We start from the raw sequence: 20,018 nt of genomic DNA on the forward strand, positions 1-20,018 counted from the left end.
AGGCAAATAGAACAAATGTTCCCAAATGTTCAGAGATTTGTTTTTTATTAGGTTGGAATACAGCGGGCCACCGGGGGGCTGAGCTTCAAGTGGTGTTTTGAGTTGAGTGTGGTTGTTGGTCTCATGGTGAAATCATAGTCTGTATATAAAAAAGTTTTACACCAGTTATTAGAGTTAATTCTGCTCTATATGTTGCCTTATATAACAATTTTAAACACTTAAACACGTTTAATTAGGTGCACATTTTATATACATACATACATTACATAGTAAAAGTGTTGGATGTAATGGTTTTCTGGAGGACCAATTTAGGCAGAAGCTTTTGTCACTTATCTCCAACTCTTAATAAATTGTGATAACTTTATTGGTTCTTTTCTATTTTATCAGGCACGGTCATTAGGTAAAATTTGTCCAAAACTTTGCTTTACAACCAAATATCTGCAAAATGAATTCCCTCTTGCTGTAACTTTGTTTTCATTGCTAATTAGCAAACATTAGTACACTCACACACTGAAATAGATGGTGTATATGGTAAATATCACACCTGTTAAACATCAGCATGTTGGCATTGCCATTGTGGGCATGTCAGGCTTACCTTAGCATTTAGCATCAGCCCGGTTTCACAGAGCAACTAGGGTATAATACTCATGAGGTATTTTCAAATTTTCTCTTTAAAAGGTTTGAACTATATTCCAAAAATAACTATTTGATATATTATTAAATTTGAGAAAACCTCTTGCTGAAGACATGAATAGTTGTTTTATACATTATCTATATAATTATATAGGCAATATATCGTCTTGTGCAAACAGAAAACTAAACTGTAATTTAAATATTGTCTACCCCGGACTTCCATGTGTACCTTTATTATTGTGGATGTCATTAAGGACTTGCTGTTAGTTTAGAGGTTTGCTGTCACAGCACAGGTATCCAATCCAATCTTGGCTGATGAGTCTCCAATGTAGACAATTACCCCCCCCCCCCCCCCTTCCTCCTATCTACAGCCACCCTCTGTCTCCCTTTTCCCTTTCTGAAGCGGTGTAATTGAGATTCCCCAATGTGCTGCTGGTGTCTATTATTGTCTGGCTATCAGCAGCAGGCCTAGTCTTGCCCATCTCCTGTGCCCACCACCATGCCCAAATTGGGGTGACAGAGGATAAACAAGCTGTCCAAACAATCCGGCTATTTCAAGAATAGGGATTTCCCTCGAGTGCAGTGCCCCCTCTGCTCCAAAGCTATCATCTCCACCTTTTATTTCTCTCGTGAAATCTCAATTGTCTATTGCTTGGTGAGAACACCTTTTACTCTATAATGTGGTCTGAAGTCTCCTCACACCAACAGTGCTCCACCCCAAACTACTGTAAGCACACCATCAGAAATATAATCCTGTTGAATTAGCATTACAACTGAACCCGGCTAATTTAATTTCTCCCCCTCCTGAGGTGCATTAATCCGTAAAAAATTAAGAAAAGATAAGCAAAACGTCTTTTATTATTGTTAGAGTTGTAGCTGTGCAGCAAAGTATTTTTTTTAATCATTCTAGCTGGATATATCTTTTAGAGGATCAGTGTTATGACGGCCAAATTACAAATTAATGCCTGCCTCAGATGTTGTATAAAAGGGTGAAGAAGACACACTGAGAGGACGATGCAGAAAAACATGACAGAGAGAAAAGAGAAAGTTGGAGAGAACAGAAACAGAGAGTAAAGAGAAGAAGCTGTGCTGATCAGAATCAGGCCTGTGCTGGATTAATCTCTCCCTTGCAGTCTTATGTAGTTGTACTGACTTTAGCCTCTCAGTTCAGCAGCCAGTCGTCTGTGTGTTTCTAAACTGCACCACACACCGCTGACGATCAAGGGATTAGGGCTGAGGAGATCTCTGGTCAGCTTGGTCTTTTGACACGATTGATCAGAACTGTAGAGTTTGTATTGTGGTCTCTTAAATGAAATGTCTGCTTCTACCTAATACCACAAACTGCTGCAGGAAGTAGACTTGGAAAAAATGATGATGAGCTTAGATATTATTTTACTATTGCACCAATAGGTTAGCCTGATTTCAGACTCCATATGCAGGTCCATTTAAATATAAAAATTAGATGAAATGAAATGAATGGAATAATACAACACTAAAATAGAGAATACAGTGATCGCGCTTCACAAATCCACAGGGATTACAAACACATTCAGAGATGGGGCAGAGATCAGAAAATAGTAAGGACCAAAATAACGTGTCACCTATACTTAAGCCAATGTAAGGATTCTTGGTTGTGGTTAAAGGAGCTTATGAGGTCAGGCAGTCTTTGAATTTTGATGGGACAAATAAAATAGAAGCTGTAGAATCAATGAATTAGAAGGTAAAAATACATTGTCTTTTTGATAAATATCATGACAAAATGTGATTGAACACGCACTGCAGTATGCTACTCAAGACTTAAAGTACATGGAACAACAAATGTATCTGTTTAAACCACAAACTGATAGACATTTTTAGACACCCACTTTTTATATGAAATATATGATGATGTACACATCTCACTATAACAGAATCAGTGATAAAAGATGCAATTTGAGTAAATATGTGGAACACCATAATGTAAGGGAGAAAATTAAAAGACACAATCGTTGGCACTGCTACTATTACTCATTAAAAACTGTTGCTACACTAAATGTATACAGTACATTACTTGCTGCAGTCCTAATCATAATATTAACAATGGAGAGAAAAAAAAGTATGCCTGACAGTCAATTACTTCTCAGAAAAATCAGTTTTGTACTTCTTTAATCAGGTAGCCTCAGGTACCTCGTGTTTCCTACTGTGAGCCAAGATTTTTAAATAGAATCAGTCACTGTGATAAATAAGCAGCTGCATGAACGTGATGAGCACGGCAACCCCAGCAGTCTCCTGGTAGCCCTTGAGTTGATTGGCTCGCTAATTCATTTGCATTCGCTCTCCTATCCCAAATCTTCCCCTACTTCACGGTTCGGGCAAATTCAGCCCGGGGCATACAAATTGTACCTTTAAGTGCGAGACAGAAATGCAAATTGGCATCTCAAACCATACGCAACATGCCTCCAGTAAACTATACTACAGTATGCAGCACATCCACACCCACTTTGTCTTTCTCTTGCGCTCGTGAAGTACCAAGAAAGTCATTTGTTAGTTTAAAAAGAGGAGCATGTTGATTAGGTCCTGGGGCTTTTCTGCTCACATTTTATTCACTCTGCGTACCACAGAGATCTGACTTCACTGGGTCGGCATTCTATTCATCCGGCATCCACCTGGAACCCTCTCACATATTAATGGAGACTGTAGGCTCTGGCATAGTGCAACGAATACAGGGAGGAACTCTGAGGTTCACTGCAGTGGGTTTGTAAGTGGAAGGCAGCACAATTAAGAGCTGGTCAAAAGTCTGTAACAAAAAGTGAGAAGAATTAGAAAGATATGTGAAATTTGAGATAATGAGACATTTGATATGATGGTGAACAGAATGATGCATAAAGAGTTCTGCTGTTCTGGATCTCTGATTTACACATCACCTCTCACCACTGTGAAGTTTGTTTTATAGCGTGTTGTGTGTTTGTGCATGTGTGCAAATTGTAGAGCTAGCAACCACACTGAAGCTCTTGTAGCTGTTTATGGGTCACGTCAAGTAAAACGGATTTGCCACAGAGCCTCTGTAACAACAAAGCCAAGTCAATACATCGGCCATGAAAAGTGCATTTTACTGATTGTGTTTCAGTGTGGTTCCTCCATGGACATTCTCAGTCTCCTTGCATGACACTTTGCTAAGTTGATCTTTTTCTCTCATCCGCTGTATCCTTTAACCTTTGAACTCTGGGAGACCACACCCTTTACCTACATGCCTTGATAGAAAGGTTGCCTTCAGTGGCTGATCCTAGGTCAGATTTGGGCCGTGACTGATGTGGCATGTAGGGGAAGACGCAGCCTGGCAGGGATCTGTGTTTAGAGGCAACTTGGGCTCACCTGCTTTCTGTTAACTCCACTCAGAACCGGACACTTTCAACAGGTGTTCTCCTCTAACACTGTGTGTGTGTTTGTGCATCAAGGGAGATTCTTCCAAGCCCGGTTCAGAGATCGGTTCCATCGCACGTTTGGAGGATGTGAACGGCAGCAAGAGGGATTTATCGGCCTCTGCAGGTGAGACATGTGCACAACCATTTGTAGATTACACATATTGCATGGCTGCACTACTTTATTGATGCTATAACAGGAACGTGGGGCACTGACCTCAACCCTCTGGGATTTTCAAAGCACCTTATTACAAGCACTTGGCAAAACTTGCACCATCTGTGTTTGCACAGTTAACTGCTGACATTTTCCCTCCCTTGTCTTTGTTATATCCCTGCAGGTTACACACTGTCTTGTTTCTTTTCAAATGCATGTAAAAATGTGTTACACAGGCCTGAGGTATTTATAGTCAATCCCGTGCAAACATCACCCCACCTGATCTATGTTTGCGGGTCTCCTGGTCTCACTCTTTCCCCCACTTGTCTCAGATCTCCCTCCGTAAGCACGTGGCTGGCCGCGTCCTAGCTCAGCATCAAACGAGTACAGCAAGCTCATCCATAATTCCTCATACGCCAGTTCCCATCCCCTCTAATTACTGTTCAGGCAGACTGAAAAGCCCAGTGGAAATACTACTGCATGTAGTGCAACCCGCAGACGTACGGTATCATCTCCTCTTCAGCCTCTTCACATGCTCTGTGTAAAACTGCTTACATAGCTTGGAGAGCCTAATATACATCTTCAAGCCTCGTATAAAGGTTTAAATATGGCTGAATTAACGTTATTAAAGCTGCATTTCCGTCCGCATGTCATTTCTTTGTGTTCCTGCCGAACATAATATTCTCTTCTGCACATCCCACCAGATTAATTCCCTCCTGAAATATTCATGTTGCTCAATAACAGTATGAGGCATCCATTTTTAAATATGCTGCACTGAGTTACTAAGGGTGCACCCGCACGGCAAACCTCCCCATGCGCCACCTCTTCTGCCTCTTCCTCTCTTTTTTTTTTAACGAATTTAGGGCTTTCTATTTCCTCTCTTTTTCCCCCTGTCAATTTTTCTTTTGTTCCTCTCACCTCTGTTGTTTTCTTTCAACACCACCGTCTTTAGTCTGTTCATCTTATACATTGCCCCCTGTCTTCTTTACATTAAACCCTGGACATCTTTAACTTTCTCCAACCCTCATCCACTTTGCTCTTACACCCTCTAACCAATGATATGTTTTTTCTTCTTCTTCGTCCCTCTTTTCTTTACTAGTAGTGCCTGTAAATGGTCATGTGGACCTGAAGACCAGCCTGACTCCACCTCTTATTACTCACACGGCAGCCACCCCCATGCCCATACCCAAGTTGCCTGTCGGAGGTGATCCCATCCTTGGGTATGAGTCCCGTCGAGGCAGCAATGTCTCCATAGACCCAGCCTGCTATGAAAAATCACCGGTTAGTGCATTTATTATTATTATTCACATGCCCCAAAAGCATGCGGCAGTTCTCAAGTGTAATACGGAATGTCACAAAGCCAACATTAATACATGTGTAAGGAGATAAGTGCCAGGAATTATCCCCAGCCCCTGCGGCCCCCTGCTGTACTGCTGAGCGTCTCTCTGGATTTATTGTATGTGTCCTGCTAATGTGGTGAGGTCACAGTGATTGATGATGATTACTGTGGCATGCCAGTCGGACAGTCTGCTTACTGCTGCCACTCTTTATTTGACAAACTGATTATCGGAATAAAGTCTCTGGGGAATAAGTCTGGTTCTCTACATCTGCTCCTGTCTGTCTGTCAGTGTTAATCTTAATTCAATTGAGCTCACGTCATGCCGAGTCAATTCAATTCCACTTGGTTATTTGCATGAAATAAGATTACATGAGTAGTAAGACACAAGATCAACAATTTTTCTCTTCTTTTACTTCCTTCTCCAGACCAGTGCCCACAGTGCTTCGCCCTATGCCCCGTGGAGCTCCGGCAGCGGCTGGACCAGCCGACGATCCAGCTGGAACAGCCTGGGCCGCGCCCCGTCCCTCAAACGCCAGAAGCGGCAGTCCGGGGAGCGGCGCTCGCTCCTCTCTGGGGAGGGCGGCTCCAGCTCGGAAGATGGGGAGGGTGGAGGTGAAGAAGGTGGTGGGATGATGGAAGATGACAACACCTCCCTGGCCAGAACGGATTCCATGTCTCAGAGAGGTCCCCGACATCGGAGGATGGAGTCAGTGGAGACTCGGAGCTCCATGGATTTGCCACCTGATGCTCTGCTGCAGGTAGAGAGCCCCCCCCATCAGCTTCGACTGATTACTGGAGTATTGTTGAGAGAGTGATGTGGAGCAGCAACAAAATATTTTGGCTTGATTAAGCTGCACAAACTGCAGATTCCACACCAGCAGAATGAGCCGCAAACACAATCACTGACAAATACAACTAGAGACTATTGACATATTTAACCCACAATGATATGAAAGAAACTATTAATGCAGAACAGCAGAAAATGTAACATCCTGTTCCCATTCCACATGCCGAAGTGTTCTTGGGCAAGACACTGAACCCTAAATAGCCCCTGACGGCTGATTAATGCGTGATAGAAAGAACTGCACATAATGTATGAATGTGTGTGTGAAAGGCAAAACTCCTGTAAATAACTTTGAGTGGTCATCAAGACTAGAAATATAGACCTTTTTTTTTTTACTTTAACTGCTGTGTGTCAGTTTTCTCTTCTCTTGTGCCAGTACGCAACCATATTCATGCAGGTTTTTCTCACAACCAAAGGCTGCAGCAGGCACATCTTTACAAAATAAATCCTCCCTCTGGCTGAAGGAATGTTTATCAGTAAACCCACCTGCTGTCATCTCTGGCTGGAATGGAAATCTGCATTCACTCAGTTCTTGGTGATTCATGAGGGGAGAACCCTGCTATATGGCTAAAAGGGAAATTGCTTTATGGCACGTTTGTGATAATGCTGTGCTTCCAAAATGGTTACTGTCTTTGCAAAGCCAAAGAAAAAAGGAAAGAAAGAGAAAATGACACATTAGCATTATGGCAATATTTCCTTTTCCTCTCTCCTTGTGTAGGTGCCCTACCTGTACCGCTCAGCAAGCATGCACAGCTCCAGACCCCCCTCTCTGGGCCCCCTACGGCCCACAGAGCACAGCGACTGCAACGGAAAGGGCTCTCTGGCAGTCCTGGGCCCAACACATGTCTCGCTGGAGGAGAACACAGAAGATGAAAACGCAGAGGAGGAGCCCACCCTGGTCAGTGGGCTCAATGAAATTCTGCAGATAATAAGTGTATTTCTAATGTCAATCTCAGCTGCAGTATCACAACATGTGCATGTAGCATTGGGCTGACACTCGCCCCTTTGTATTTGTCTGTAGGTGCCTTTTTTAATGAACCTTGTTTGATACATATGTATGAATTTGTATCCCTGAATAAAACAACACAACAAACCAATCCAGTGAGTTCTGTCTGTGGGTGTGATTGTTTAGCTCACTGTGTTCAACAGGGGAAATTGTGCACTCATGAATAATGAACGCACTGTCCACTTTTGTCTGTGCGCAGGGTCGTTTTGCCAGATTATTCCGCTGGCTGGAGAAGAAGCAGCCCGAGTGGTGTCGACAGAGAGACACCTGGTCACTCTACCTCTTCCCTCCAGAGTCCAGGTAGTATTCATGCCTCCGCTCGCTTTTTGAGCATTTTCACAATAGTATTTATGGGAGTTACTGGTTGTTTCCTCCTCCCCTGGCAGTTATGATAAATTAAACTGTGGATTATTAAATTGAATGAAACTAGTGCAGTGTCCGTTCTAAACCTGCCTGTTTGAAATGGGCTGTTTGCTCGGCCTGTGGTTGCGCTGGTTGCAGGTGCTGAGCCGTGGCAAATAAGGACCCACAGAACCCTGAAGCTGCTCCACAGCTGCTGCTGCTCAAAGAGCCGCTCATCTGTTTATTCAAAATTCATTGAAGCTCAATCTCACCAAATCCAACACAGCACTTGGACCCTTAACAATACACATGCCTATAGTGAAGCTGATGAGATGAATAGTACTTGATATGTTCCACATGCAGTCAGTCAGATTACTGGAATTAATAATTTAAATAAACAGCCATACCTTTGCTAGCTGCATGTTTGCATGTAATGAAATGTGCTTTTGGCCCAGCACTTTTTACATCAGAGGTTTTTTTTAAGAGTACATAAAAGACTGAGCCATCTTATTTACGGGGAAATTCTGCATTTGACTGACATCCCATAACACTGGCTGTAAAGCCCCCCCCCCCCCCCCCCCTTCTCCTGTTCCCTCCCACGTTCTCACTGCACAAGTCTCTTTTATCTGCACATTTCTGCCATGTCAGGGGTGAGTAAGCAGCAGCAGAGTGAGGAATGGAGTTTCTCCTGCTGGGTTCTGTGTGTTATCTCGGCCACGTGCTCCCAAATCTAACCCCCCCACCAACACCACCTTTTTTTTCCCTTCGGTCGTCCTCCTTTTCCTCCCCTTTCTGGGTCTTTGATGCTTGCATCTCATGCAGCCTGCTTCTAAGGATGAGGCTGCATAAGTCAACGCTGAGCAGAGAGCCGGCCCCCTTCTTGCAGTCACAGCATTGCATGCTAATTAAACATCAAACAAGTGGCACACCCAAAATCACCACTCACCCATTGGGAACCTAACATCGACCATCACCGTTGTCCCACTGTGCATGTTTGAAATGCAGTGGCTCACATACAGTCCAAAGTTAAAAACTGCTGTATATTGAACAAACACATATTGAGTGCGATCTGACTTCTTTGCTTATTTGGTCAAATTTGTCATTAGCACAATAATATTGATGCTTTCAAGTTCATTGGTGCAGTGTCTGTGTGGGCGGGCACAGGCAGTTAAACAGCTGAGGGCTGTTGTTTCAACCATCTGTGACGTTAACGTTTTGTGCTATGTGCCATGTCCTGCTTTGAGTGGAGGTTAAATGTATGGAGAGCTGAGGTTATAGAATGTTGGTTCTTTGCAAAACAGTTTTAAAATTGAGTTTATGTTTCACCAAATTCCACAAACATCTGTCTGTATATGAGGAAATAATATTTTGAGAACTCTTAATCGTATCGACTTTAGACATTTACAGGTGTCACCTTTCTTGACATCATGACGGCAACATTTATAGAATCACATCCTGTTTGGCAATTTGTCTTCAAATAAAATCTAAATGTTATATTGCTGCAGTGATTTAAATTGATCAGAATAACAAAGCTTTATTTAGAAAGGTAGTGAACTTGTTGTCTGAAAATGAAATTAACAGACCTCTAAAATATCTGACATGTAATGTATTAAAACATAAAACCAGATAAGTAAATCATTTAAACTTAAATATAACCCAACACACTACAGTAATGAAGAAAATTGACCATTAAGTCCTCATTGCAGATAAACCAGGTAGGATGACGTTTTCTAACTGAACCCTGTACCGGAGACTGTTTCTAAAAAGCTCTGCACACAAATAATGAAAAGGTGACAGTATATTGTTGAACTGTTTGAGGAGGACTCACTAATGACAAGGCCAAGCAAACAGTCAAGTTTAAGACGAGCACTACACTGAAGTCTCACAAAATTGACGTGAATAAGTTTTATAGGTAAAGTAGAATTACTGGGATCAAGCCACCATCAGTGTCGGTATTAATCTGTTCCCTGTGGATTTCCATTTATACACATTGCATTGTCAATTTAAGGCCCTTTCAAAACTTTTAGATGGTTGTCCTCTCTGCCGACTGTATCACATTTTTGGAAAAGGTTAATAGGAAAAGCTGTCTGTAATCTGCTATTGTTCTGAGTAAGAAAACTGAAGGAGCTTGGCTCAGACAGGGCTTTTAGCTGCCTTTCAATCACAGCGTGCTGGGTGGTTTGACCGCCACTGAGAGTGACACTAAGGACCCAGGCTCTGTGTGGCGCCCGCCTGTGCTCACAATCACATCAAGACACAGCAGCGTGGTGGGAGGCCGGAGTCCAGCGGCTCTCACACAGACGAGAGTTCACCACCTCAACCTGTCTTTGTGCTCGCTGTTGTAACCACTGCTACTGATGATTACTGCAGGGAAAGTTTTTAATGAGTGGAGGAGTGGGCCGGCTTTGTCGCCTTACTGATTCAGGCACTGGGGTAGATGTGTCCACCTGCGAGAACGGGCTCTGTAAGAACAGTGGTCTTATGGGGGCCGGGGATGTTGAGGGGTCACTGACAGTTGTGCAGGTGTTCCGTTGTATCTTTGTGTACAGTGCATGATTAGACTATGTGCAGCTAGACTGGAGCGTGAGCGGCAGATAATAAGAAACAGATAAGAATAGAACAAAGAGACAGCCGGAAGGAAGTTCCAGACGTACTGTAAACAGTGAGCGTAATGATCTGTAGCATTTTTATGTCCAAACTTTCTGGGCTGCTGCTTTCCAAGTGGTAAAAGTGATTCAGCCTGTAGTTGAAGAAAACATCAACTGTTCTCCGCATCTGTCGGCTCTTCTCTGTAAAAGGCAGTCGTCCCAGCACACAGGAAGTGATGCGAGTTGTGTCTATGGATTGTTTTGATTGCACAGAACAAAAAATCTCCTTATATTTTTGGGAATTGAAGAGCAAAGACATCAAGGATGCCAACAACAATTTGAAATAAAAGAAGTTGGTTGAGTGTGAGAGAATCAGTGTCCAGAGACCATGACATTTTAAAAGAATAAAAAAGGTCAGTAAATATCATCAGAAGGGAAAAGCTTCAAACCCTTGTCACTTGTCTTTTTTGTCTTCGAATCCCAGATTTAAGAGAGAAGGGTTTTTGCTTTTCGTTTGCTTGTGGTGACTGTTGTTTCCTGAGGTTTTAGTGTGAGTGTTTGAACTCAACATTAAAATTCCCACCCAGACACTGGCCCTTCAAATTACGGAGGAGGAGCTGTCACAGGAGGTGTGTGCATGTGTCTGTGTGTGTTCACCATGTGTCCTCCCTCCCTCCCTCCCTCCCTCCGCTTCAAGGAACCACATAAATCCTTCAGAATCACAGCTCTGGCATGCAGATATCAAAGAGGAATTAGCTCATACAGCCTGTGTGATGTCACACACAAAACTAGGCAAGTGTTGACACTCTTAATCTGAATCTTAATCTTAATCAGCACTCAGGTCAGTGTTGCCAAATAAACCCAAAATTTGAGGATGTAGTTGAATCGTTTCCGCTGCCATAAATAACAAGTGTTTCCTCTTGTCGTCGGGAGCTAAAAGCCTGGCAACCTTCTTCACATTGGGTGATGAAAGTCAGGCATAATTAATTACTTTTATTCTACAGCGGTTCATTACAGAATTACTGTGTGTGAGACAAGCTCTTTTAAATTGAATGAGATCCTTCATTACACTGTGTACAGTGTGTTTCAGTAAATGTCCTTGTATGTAATATTATGACACTTTTATACAGCAGTCTGGATGGACGCTACTTTATTATATGCCCACTCCATCACAGCTGAGTGGGATTTAATGCATTTTTTAGCCAGGCTTTTTGACAGATAAAGCTGCTGGTTCAGCTACTTTACAGATTAACATTTTACGTACAAAAAGAGATTATAAAATATGATAGGGTGTAGATTAAACTACCACAAAATATACAGAGTGTAAAATTAGCTCCAACACAACCAGCTCCAACAGTAAAACATAGATCAAATTAATTCATCAGTACTAATAATCCATTTATTATTATTTATACAGTTTATCCTGAAAGGGTCACAGGGAGCCAGTCCCAGCTGACATTTAGTGAGCGGAGGTGAAAAAGGCAGTAAAGCATGAAATACTAATAATATTTTTTATAAAGCATTTCTCCAAATAAAGTTATGTAGGGCTTCACAAATGAAACATAAGATAAAAACAAATGAAAACACTCAGGGAAAGGTATGTTTTAAGCTTTGATTCAAAGGAAGCTAGTGGCTTAGCCTGCAGGATTGCAAATAACCAGTCACACTCACACCAAAGGTCAATTAAGAGTCTCCAATTAGGCTAAACCTAATCTTCATGTATTTGGTCTGTGGGAGGAAGCCATGATACCAGAGAAAACCTTAGCAGACAGGCAGAGACAGAAAGAACAAACCTTCTTTCTGTCAGGCAACTGTACTAACCACTGCATTTACACAGCATATCATGGCATATCATTAACAGGGGGAATTTCTCTACATTATGACGACTCTCATTATTTTTTTCAGTGCATTTTGTCAAATCCTTTTTTTTTTTACATTTCACATGTGAAGATTTGACTTCTAAGATTGAATAAATGTGTCAAATTGCATCTTCTTGCATCGAATCATCCTCTGTTGTTAAAACAAATGTAAATGCAAATATTTCTCAAGTCAAAAGTTTTGTCTCCATCCTCCTTATGTCTCTGTGACATATGTTCTCAGTGCACGTGCATGTCAAAGTCTCTACATCCCACTTGTATGTTTCTCAATGGACCACTGCTGGCACATAATGGACGCCTCTTAAAACTGAGATTTAGAGTGAGCACAGCAGCAGACGAATATGAAAACAATCCACTACCGATTGAAACCCTGCTAGTGCACTAGTAATTAAATATAGTACACAGTGGAGCTCAAACATCAAAGAGGAGTAAAAATGGAAAAAATGGAATGAAAAAAAATACCATTTTCAATGGGGGAACTTGACTAGTGACTCTCAAGTCTCACCCCATCAATAATCAATATGCACACTGGATGTATTCACTGTAGTGTTTCCATCACATCGCCTCCCTCTGGCTCTTCACTGCTCCTGCTGACAGAGATTTATAATATATGTCAGTATGTGGAATATGTCATAAACCAGTGTAAAACCTAAAACTACCTTTTTTGTTCTATGATCACAAAGAAACACTGTTTGGTTGGTAAAATAATTGATCCGCTGTCACTTACATCTCTGCGCTGTTTGTTTTTTTTTGTCAGGTTTCGGATCCTGTGCAAAAGGTTCATCACCCACAAGATGTTTGACCACGTCGTGCTGGTCATTATCTTCCTCAACTGCATCACCATTGCCATGGAGAGGCCCCGCATCGAACCCTCCAGTGCTGTGAGTCTCAAACCCAATCACTAGGTTTATTAATGTATAGAAGTTTTTGTTAACCCTCTAACAACAATCGGAAATAAAACTCCCACTTCTATTTCTTGCTGTGGTACTTTTAAATGTAATTATTTTGCTTAAAATATTTAGCAGGTACCGTCTCTCGGCTCTTTCATTTGCCTTCCTGTGTTTGGCTTCAGTTGCCTAAATGTGCCTTCAAAAAAGATTGGGTAGTGAGATTTTTTTCCCTGGAAAATCAAAAATATCTCAAAGTTAAAGAAAGTCGAAAAATAATTCCTTGATCCGCCACTTTGTCTGGATCCACACCATAATTGTAATAATTGTACAGTAGTTTCTGCTTAATCCTGTTTACAAACAAACAAACCAATGACGGAGGAAGCAACTCTCTGTGGGAAGTCATAGTTCAGAGAAATGTACAACATTGATAACAAACACAGAAAGAATCTAAGAAAAAGGGAGAGACAGTTAGACGGGCAAAGAAACACACATCACCCTCCCGCGGTACTGTATGTAGAGTCCAGACACAGACCGTCCTCGAAAACACTCCAAACAGAAATGGAGGAATATCAGCGGCTCCAAACTTGGTGGCTGCTCAGACACACACACAGATTTACTGCTGTAGTTTGCTCACCGCAGAGAATTAGAGCGGAACATTGTCCAGGCAGGGAACCACTCCTGCTTGACGGTGATCCAGGGGATTTGGGTGGCGTGTGCTACACCCCTGTATCCAACACGATGCATCATCAACACCACACATCTCTTCCTTACCGTCCATTCACATAGAAGACGGCTGTCTGCATGCCTTGCAAGAACACACAACACATACTGTGTCCTTTCTTACCTCCAGCAATAGCAGCAGAACGCAGCCTCAGCTTGCATAAACACAATAATTATCACCCTTCAATTTTATTTTTTTCTCTTTTCACTGAGCGGGTAGTTCCATGGATGGTCCTAATTGCGGTTCGGTCTCGCTAGAACGCTCTGTCCCGCTTGTTTCGCGAGCGACACGAGGAGGAGATGTAGGCGTTGTAATTGATTCAATTATCAGCAGACATGGTGAATGTGGCTAATGTCCAGGAAAGGAGATGTTTAGCAAATAAAGGCAGGCCAGCCTTTCTCATCAGGGCATCACATACAGTCAGCAGGATTTCTTCTCTCACCTGTATTCAAACACACACAGTCATGTCTCCATGACTTCAGAGGACATTACGTTGACTTACATTGATTTCTTGGAGACATACTCTAACCTTAAAGGGATAGTTCACCGAAAAATTCAAATTCACCAATGGAGGGGTGGGTGAAGTGTTTGAGTTCACAAAACACTTCTGGAGTCTCGGGGGTAAACTTTGTTGCAGCAGAATCCAATACAATCGAAGTCAATGGTGAGTCCTTCTTCAGACGTAATAAGACAACAGATAAAACATTACATGCCTCCATACTGCTCATGTGGTATCAGCCAAGTGTCCGCAAGCCCCAACTTTCATATTAGATTGAAACATGGTCATTTAAACCGTCTTAAGCCTAATTGTATACTGGAAGGGGCTAAGATAACTGATGTAGCTACACGATTGTGTGTCAGATATCAGAGGATTTTTAGGCAAAGATCTTGGTGTAAATGACACCGTTTTGAGTCAAATATGAATTTGGTCACCATTGACTTCACTTGTATCGGATTCGGCTGCAACACGGTTTACCCCTGAGACTCCAGAAGTGTTATGGTGGACTCAAACACTTCACCCACCCCTCCCTCGGTATAGTACCTCAATTACCCTGCCCCTTACCAGAACTTCAACCTAAACCTTGACCTAACCCTAATCTTAACTAACCCTTGAAACATGTCTTCACCTTAAAATCTAATCATTTATGTTATGGCGACTTGTTTTTTTGTCCCCATGAGGAAGAATAGTCCTCATAATATGACTGTGATAACATTTAGATCTGCAAAATACTGTATGATTAATACCTGGACTACACACACACACACACAGAGGTAAATACAACACAGGCAAAAGCAGAAAATCCACCACAGCAGCCTCACTAACTTTCACTTCAGAGATCAGTTTTTCGGATGCACATGTATTTTGCCAGCTTCCTGACGTGGTCGTCGTGTCCAGTCGGCAGCCTGAGGTCATTACTGAAATGAGATGGAAATGTATGACACAGCAAGCAGCCTGGAACAAGAGAATGAGCAGTCATTAAAGCTTTTGAGCTCTCTGGCCCACGTGGTCAGTGCACGATGCTATTTGTGTCTGTGTGGGTTGTGTTGAATTAATGAAGCCGAATGTGAATTGATTTTCACTCGCTGATTCTGTTACTGTCTTTGTATAACAATCAGACGTCTGAATGTTTGCTCCACTGCTACTCCTTTAAAGAACCTGCTTCACGTCGCCCGTGGTGATATCCTGACACGCCGTATCTTCCCTAAATAGAAATGTAGTCACTGTTCCAGAGATAAAGCCCTTCAGTCACAACATTTTAGGGAGGAATGCAGGCTGAATAATAATTTCATTGTCCTGGAAGTTATGTCAGACACTTTGTGTTTGGCTTGTCGTCCGCTGCTGTTTTGGTTTGGTGCTGGAGGTTGCCTGGATACCATCTTCCTGTAGCTCAGTGGAAATGATTGTGGATGATTGTGCCACCTATTATGATTTATTATTTATAATTGAGCTAAGGGACAATACCTCACTGTCTGGAGCTCCAAATTGAATTATATCTGCACCAACAGCATAAAACACCATCTATCTAAGTTTTCAGCTTCGTCATCTGCTTCAAACAATAAGTACAATTGAGAGCAATGATCTCTTGTTTTCTGTTGCTCAGGAACACAGGAAGGGCTCACAGTCATAATACAGTTGTAGGATTTTGTGGTCCCAAAAAACGAGGCCAGGTACCAAACCTCCTGGGTATCTGTGCTTGCCAGAGCACAATGCCTTGTGGAGCCTAGCCACTGGAAATAAGCTACTGGAAGTGTTTAGTGTTGGGTTTTTATTTTAACTGGAGCATAACAAAGCAAACAGGTTCCCAGTGTAAGTCATAGCTGGCTTCTGCCTTTGTGCTTAGTGTTGCTTTAAATCAAACTGGGCACGATTCATTTCTTCATTGTGATGTCTCAATCAGTGGCGCAAGAGCGACCTGAACCACACAAGGCATTCTGTATTTTCTGCCAGAGCCTGCTGCACTGAGTTTGTGTAACCCTGTGCCTCACACGGGTAAAAAAAAGTCACCTCTACATGTTTCTGCATCACCTTCACTTCGTCCTGCGCTCCGAGTGGCTAGAGTTGGCTGGAATTGTTGCTGACTCCAACTAGATTTCCAACAGGCTAGAAATTTTAATCGAAGTCTGCGACGTGCCAGAGACAAGCCTCTGTTAGTCAGACTGTAATGTAGGAATTTACTAAAGATGGTACTGTGCTTCATTCTTTGTTGGTCAGCAAGCTACAATGGCTATAGCTGCTTTCATTTGCAGACCAGTCACTGGCCACTGAGTTGTGAACTCCAGCAAGTAATGTTATACAAACTCAATTCAACAGCAGGCAAACTGAACTGACGTGGCCAATGTGTGTCATACAGGGATATTTTTATATATTTGCTGTTGCAGAGTCCAAAGTCTCTTTCCCCTCTGTCATTCTCTACCACGTTAGTTTGTGATGAATGAAAATATGAAAACTTGTTCACAGAGGCCAGGAATGAGAAGCTTCTCAACGGCAGCATTCCCAGTGATGTCATGCCTGAGCCTTCACAAAGCTGCGTGTGTGTGTGTTGTCAGAGGCCGTGGGAAAGGCAGCCACCTACACCCACTCACAGGCACACATGCGCACATTGACAGACATATATTACATAGAAATTCAGCGGCAGGACAGGGTCGTGTCTCCTCAGACGGAGGAGAAGCAGGGTAAATAAGCAGTCACAGAGGGGATCTTAATTCTTGCCGTGCTGCTTGTTTTCTCTTCTCAGTCCTTGTTTAGCTCAGTAAACAGGCTCCCATCCTCTCCTGCGCGACACAAACCACTGAGACATGCTGCCTCAGGCCACAGGGAAACATGGGAGTTCAGTAATGTGAACTTGTGTAGATGAAGGTCCTGATAGCCTTGTGTTGTGAGCACGCTCACAAAACCAAAGAATGGAGACCGCTTAGTAAAAATGCTGGTTATTTGTGCAGAAAAAATAAATGTTATGAGAAGGACTTTGCAAGATGCATTTCTGTAGGTGACAGGAAAGCACATGACCTCAGACGTTAACGTTGGTCTTCATGTTGATTTTTTTTGTGCATGTCTGCATTGCGGAGGACTTTCACGTTGTTTTTACACACACATATGTATATACATACATAAATAAATATTAGAATCCACAGAGATAGGTCTATTTATACATTTGAAAATGTGAAGTAGGTCCAAGCATTTAATTTTTGGGTCATTGTTGCAGGTCACATATGCAACAGAGTATTAGGGCTACTTAAAGGGGAAATATTACCTGTAATATTACAAAAATAAAGGCATAATAGTACAGAATATACTCTTCTGTGGACATTTTTTGCAGCCAGGTGTTACAGTGAAAAAAATGTCACATTTTAAAGTTCCTTAACTTCTTGTTTCTCACCACAAGTGCAGCATTTGGCGAGTATAGGTAACATAGCATCACTTATTCTGAGAGAAATTCAACAGATTCTTTTTCAGCAGAAAATATAGGTCAGTTTTTTTCACTGGTATAAAGTTTAAAAAAAATGTTAAACCTAAAAACCAAATTGGAAGCCTTGTTTAAATATTCCCTGCGGTGCTAATAAAGAGTAAACTGTAGCATTGCCTGCCAGCCATCATTAGTAAGTGCAGTAGGGGTGTGTTTGTAAAGGTGTTTTCACTATGAGGAGAAATAGTTCCCTCATACATTATTCAGCTGTACACTAGATTCATGTGGAGGCAGAACACAGTAGAAGACATGCTCATAACAGAAATGTGTTTTAAACCAAAAATTTTAAACCATTCAAACTTCATGCTTGTGTGCTCAGCTCTTCCGGATGTGTGTGCTCTTTTGTTCTGCAGGAGCGGATCTTCCTCACGTTGTCCAACTACATCTTCACGGCGATCTTTGTCACTGAGATGACAGTGAAGGTAAGACACTCTGGATTTCCACTGATACATAGCATTAGCTGTAAAAACCTGTCATTGCGATGCAGACCACATGTGAGTATTCCTCACAGCTCATTTCCTAAAGAGCAGAAGATGGTGGTCTGGAAAGGCACTTAGTAAAGTGCATACCACTGCCAAGGCCCAACAGTCCCCTTAAATTAAATCAATCTGCACCAAATTACACACTCATAATACCTGTCTCCTTAATACGTCTTCTCATCAAAATCCATGATTTTTTTCCTGGGAAATCAGTGAAAACGTTTAAGAAGTCCGATCTAAGGACCACCCCCCTTAACCAGATGCTCCTCAAAATGTTATGGAGTCTTCCCTGAACCATACCACTTGATTCAGATTTCATTTGGACCTTCACCTAATTGAGCACACTAATAAATACCCTTCCCCTTATAAAGATTTTCATCAAGATCCATTAATTATTCTCTGAGAAGTAAATGAAAATGTTAAAAAAGTGCCCTTTGTCACTTTGTTAAAGAAAGTGGATTTTTCCTTGGGTCCTTCCTTGTCGCACCCCTCCACAAGATATTATTAAAATTGGGTTAGTATTTTTTTACGTAGTCCTGCTACCAAACAAAATAAGCAAACACAGATAAACCCCCTCCTTGGCAGAGAACAATATTTCGACTTCCACCCTGTGTTTTGTTTCATCCTCCTCCGAAAGGTACATGTGTGTTTTGTAAATAGAGTGTATTTATAGAGCACTTTTACTGTCTAATCAACCATTTAAAGCGCTTTACAGAACAAGTCGCATTCACCCATTCATTCACCCATAATTCAGACTGTAGGCACAGATATATCAGAGGCAATTTAGGGTTCAGTATCTTGCTCAAGGAACTGGAAGTGCAGGGTTTGAACCACCAACCCTCTGGATAGTTGATGACCTGCTCTACCTCCTGAGCTATATAGCCGACTTTATAACTTTTATAAGACTTCTATAAAGTCTCCACTGACCTCTGTTCTTACTCACTCTGCTCTTAATGCCAGTATTTATAGTCTTTGGTAGCCCGAGAAAAACACTGTTCACCTCACATCGAGACCTCTCGTTTCTCCGGAGCTTCAAAAGAAACAAGATGTGACACATCTGTGTTCACTCACAATTTAACAAAAATTGTGTTAGATGGAGTAACTGAGGCCAGACTCAAAAAACCGCTCAGACATAAAGCTGCAGAGAAAATAGAGTCTGTCTGATACTCACGTGGACTGTAAGCCCCCAAAACACAGAAAACATACTTAAGGGGGAGGGGGTGTTAAGAGATTGAGCCTCTCGCTGACTGTGAACACACACAGGGCACATTCACACACTTCCAGGGCTGTTTCATAATGCTAAGAGGAGGATAGTCTTGCCTGTATTCAAAAGGCCCGGCTCTGAATGGAGGTCCGTGCAGGCGTGGGCGACAGCGAGTGAGAGGAAAGTTCATGGGTGTCACTCATTCTAAGCCTTTGTCTCTATTTCTGGTCCCAGCTCAGCGTGCACACACACACACACACAGATTTTAAGGAGCTGTATAATTCAGCCTTCATAATATTATCAGCAGTAGCAATCTACAAAACATAGCATAACATAGGAATTAGCCAATACAGAAATATGAAAAAAATCCATTATGTCAAAGTGGTTAAGTTTAAGTCAGTGGTGACAAGAAACTAAGAAGATGTCCTTTTTATTTTGAGGTTCTTGTACTTTACTTGAACTTTTCCATTTGTACAAAAGCCTGTACTTTTAACACTGCTACATTTGCTCAACTGCATAATGTGGTGTATTAAGATCACATCTCAAGACAAGTGTTGTCAACTGTGTATTTTTTTTCA

At 42.0% G+C, this 20,018-nt stretch overlaps 1 protein-coding gene across 21 annotated transcripts in view; it reads left to right on the forward strand.

Moving 5' to 3' along the window:
* Nucleotides 1-20,018, forward strand: part of cacna1g (calcium channel, voltage-dependent, T type, alpha 1G subunit) — a 219,732-nt gene that overhangs the window by 151,032 nt on the left and 48,682 nt on the right. For 18 of the 21 annotated variants that reach the window (XM_069517470.1, XM_069517453.1, XM_069517454.1 and 15 more), the window contains 7 exons: nt 4,068-4,158; nt 5,285-5,466; nt 5,950-6,282; nt 7,087-7,266; nt 7,574-7,674; nt 12,939-13,062; nt 18,111-18,179. In XM_069517470.1, coding sequence (XP_069373571.1) covers nt 4,068-4,158; nt 5,285-5,466; nt 5,950-6,282; nt 7,087-7,266; nt 7,574-7,674; nt 12,939-13,062; nt 18,111-18,179 — 1,080 coding nt within the window. The remainder of the gene's footprint in view (nt 1-4,067; nt 4,159-5,284; nt 5,467-5,949; nt 6,283-7,086; nt 7,267-7,573; nt 7,675-12,938; nt 13,063-18,110; nt 18,180-20,018) is intronic. The other 3 variants (XM_069517452.1, XM_069517462.1, XM_069517469.1) reach the window with 1 other exon arrangement.

This window comes from Paralichthys olivaceus, chromosome 21, assembly GCF_024713975.1.
Source record: "Paralichthys olivaceus isolate ysfri-2021 chromosome 21, ASM2471397v2, whole genome shotgun sequence".
Classification (NCBI taxonomy): Eukaryota; Metazoa; Chordata; class Actinopteri; order Pleuronectiformes; family Paralichthyidae; genus Paralichthys; species Paralichthys olivaceus.